The sequence below is a fragment of the Triticum aestivum genome, chromosome 5D, assembly GCF_018294505.1.
Source record: "Triticum aestivum cultivar Chinese Spring chromosome 5D, IWGSC CS RefSeq v2.1, whole genome shotgun sequence".
Taxonomy (NCBI): Eukaryota; Viridiplantae; Streptophyta; class Magnoliopsida; order Poales; family Poaceae; genus Triticum; species Triticum aestivum.
This window is the reverse complement of record NC_057808.1, coordinates 7,064,435-7,065,738: the sequence shown is the minus strand read 5'-3', so window position 1 is coordinate 7,065,738 and position 1,304 is coordinate 7,064,435. Positions and strand designations below refer to the sequence as shown.

General features: G+C 53.1%; 2 protein-coding genes across 2 annotated transcripts in view; both read right to left on the bottom strand.

Annotated features, from left to right (window-relative positions):
• The window catches only part of LOC123119076 (translation initiation factor IF-2), a gene marked incomplete in the record, with an annotated part of 3,108 nt that extends 1,810 nt beyond the window's left edge, over positions 1–1,298 (bottom strand). The window contains 1 exon segment of the mRNA XM_044538739.1: positions 1–1,298. Within this exon segment, the coding sequence (XP_044394674.1) occupies positions 1–387 (387 nt within the window).
• Positions 1–1,304, bottom strand: part of LOC123119075 (putative disease resistance protein RGA4) — a 16,491-nt gene that overhangs the window by 3,466 nt on the left and 11,721 nt on the right. The window lies entirely within an intron of this gene.

Genomic DNA, 1,304 nt, shown 5'->3' with positions numbered 1-1,304 from the left:
GGGCGGTGGCCGGTGCTCTCTTGCGGATCTGGACGTTCTGCTTCGGGGGCGAGACAGGGGGTCTCGGGGGAGGGGGGGGGAGCTGGTAGGGGCGACGGGTGCACCGTTGCGTACCCCGTCGCCGGCGCAGAGGTGCCGGTCGTGGCCATAGGCCGCTCCTCCTCCTCCCCCTTCCCCCGGCCGACTGGGCACGGTTCCTCTTGAGGCAGTGGTCGCCGGCGGTTCAGAGGTGGTTGGGCTCATGGATCTTGTCCAAGGAGTGACCTTTGGGGCTTCTCGGGGTGGCCCGGTGGCGGGGCGGCGGCCCTGGCGGTGGGAGTCGCGTTGGTCGTAGGCGGACTGCGCGACTCGGATGCGGGCGAGCAACCATGGCCGCTTGGGTGGCATGGTTGCAGGTGGTTGGCAGATCGGGGATGCAGCGGAAGGGTGGAGCACCGGGGTTCATCACTTACCTGTCCGTGCACGGGTCGACGGTGGCGGCGTCTGCGGACGTCATGTTCCTCCTTGCAGGCTCCGTCGTGGTGCTCTCACTCCTCCCGTCTTGTTCCGGGTGAAAACCTGATCTTTGGATCGGACGATGGCGACGGTCCGTGGTCATGCCCTTCTTGGAGGCATCGTTTTGGAGCCCTCGGTCCGGCGTTGTCCGTTGCACTTCTTCCCGGATGATCTCTCATCTTGATGGTGGTCTCCGTCAGCTACAAGTGGTTCTTTTTGCTCATTTTGTTGATACTTAGTAGTCGTTGAGGTTGTGTGTCGGTGCCCGGCATTCTTTTATCTTGCCTTGGGTTGTGTGCCGTGCGTTTGTATCAGTGGCTTGGATGTAAGTGTTGGTGCTTTATATATAAAGCGGGGGAAACCCTTTTTCATAAAAACCGCGCCGATGTGTCATGCTAGCTGGACATTACAATTGGGACCCATCGGTCAGAACACTCACAAAATTTTATACAGAGTAAATTGTGGCAACACTTCTACTAAATGGGGTAAAACGGATGAAATCCCACTAAATGGAGTAATTAGTGTCAAAAATTTCAAAATAGGGGATAAAAACCGGAATTCACTCTTAAATTTGCCATGTTTATACTCACTGGTAGGTATTGGATTATCGTCTCTAATGTGTGATTGGTTATGCCTAGATGACAGTGGAAAGATGTAGTAGATGCAGCCTTGACCATAAAAAAAGGTAAAATAAGTATATTTCATTTATTTGTTTGGCTGAACAGATTTTGCTGTTTAAATCCAATGTCTTAAATCTTGGAATGGGCATTTACAGTAGATGTGCCGTAAAAGTTTCAATGATAAACTCT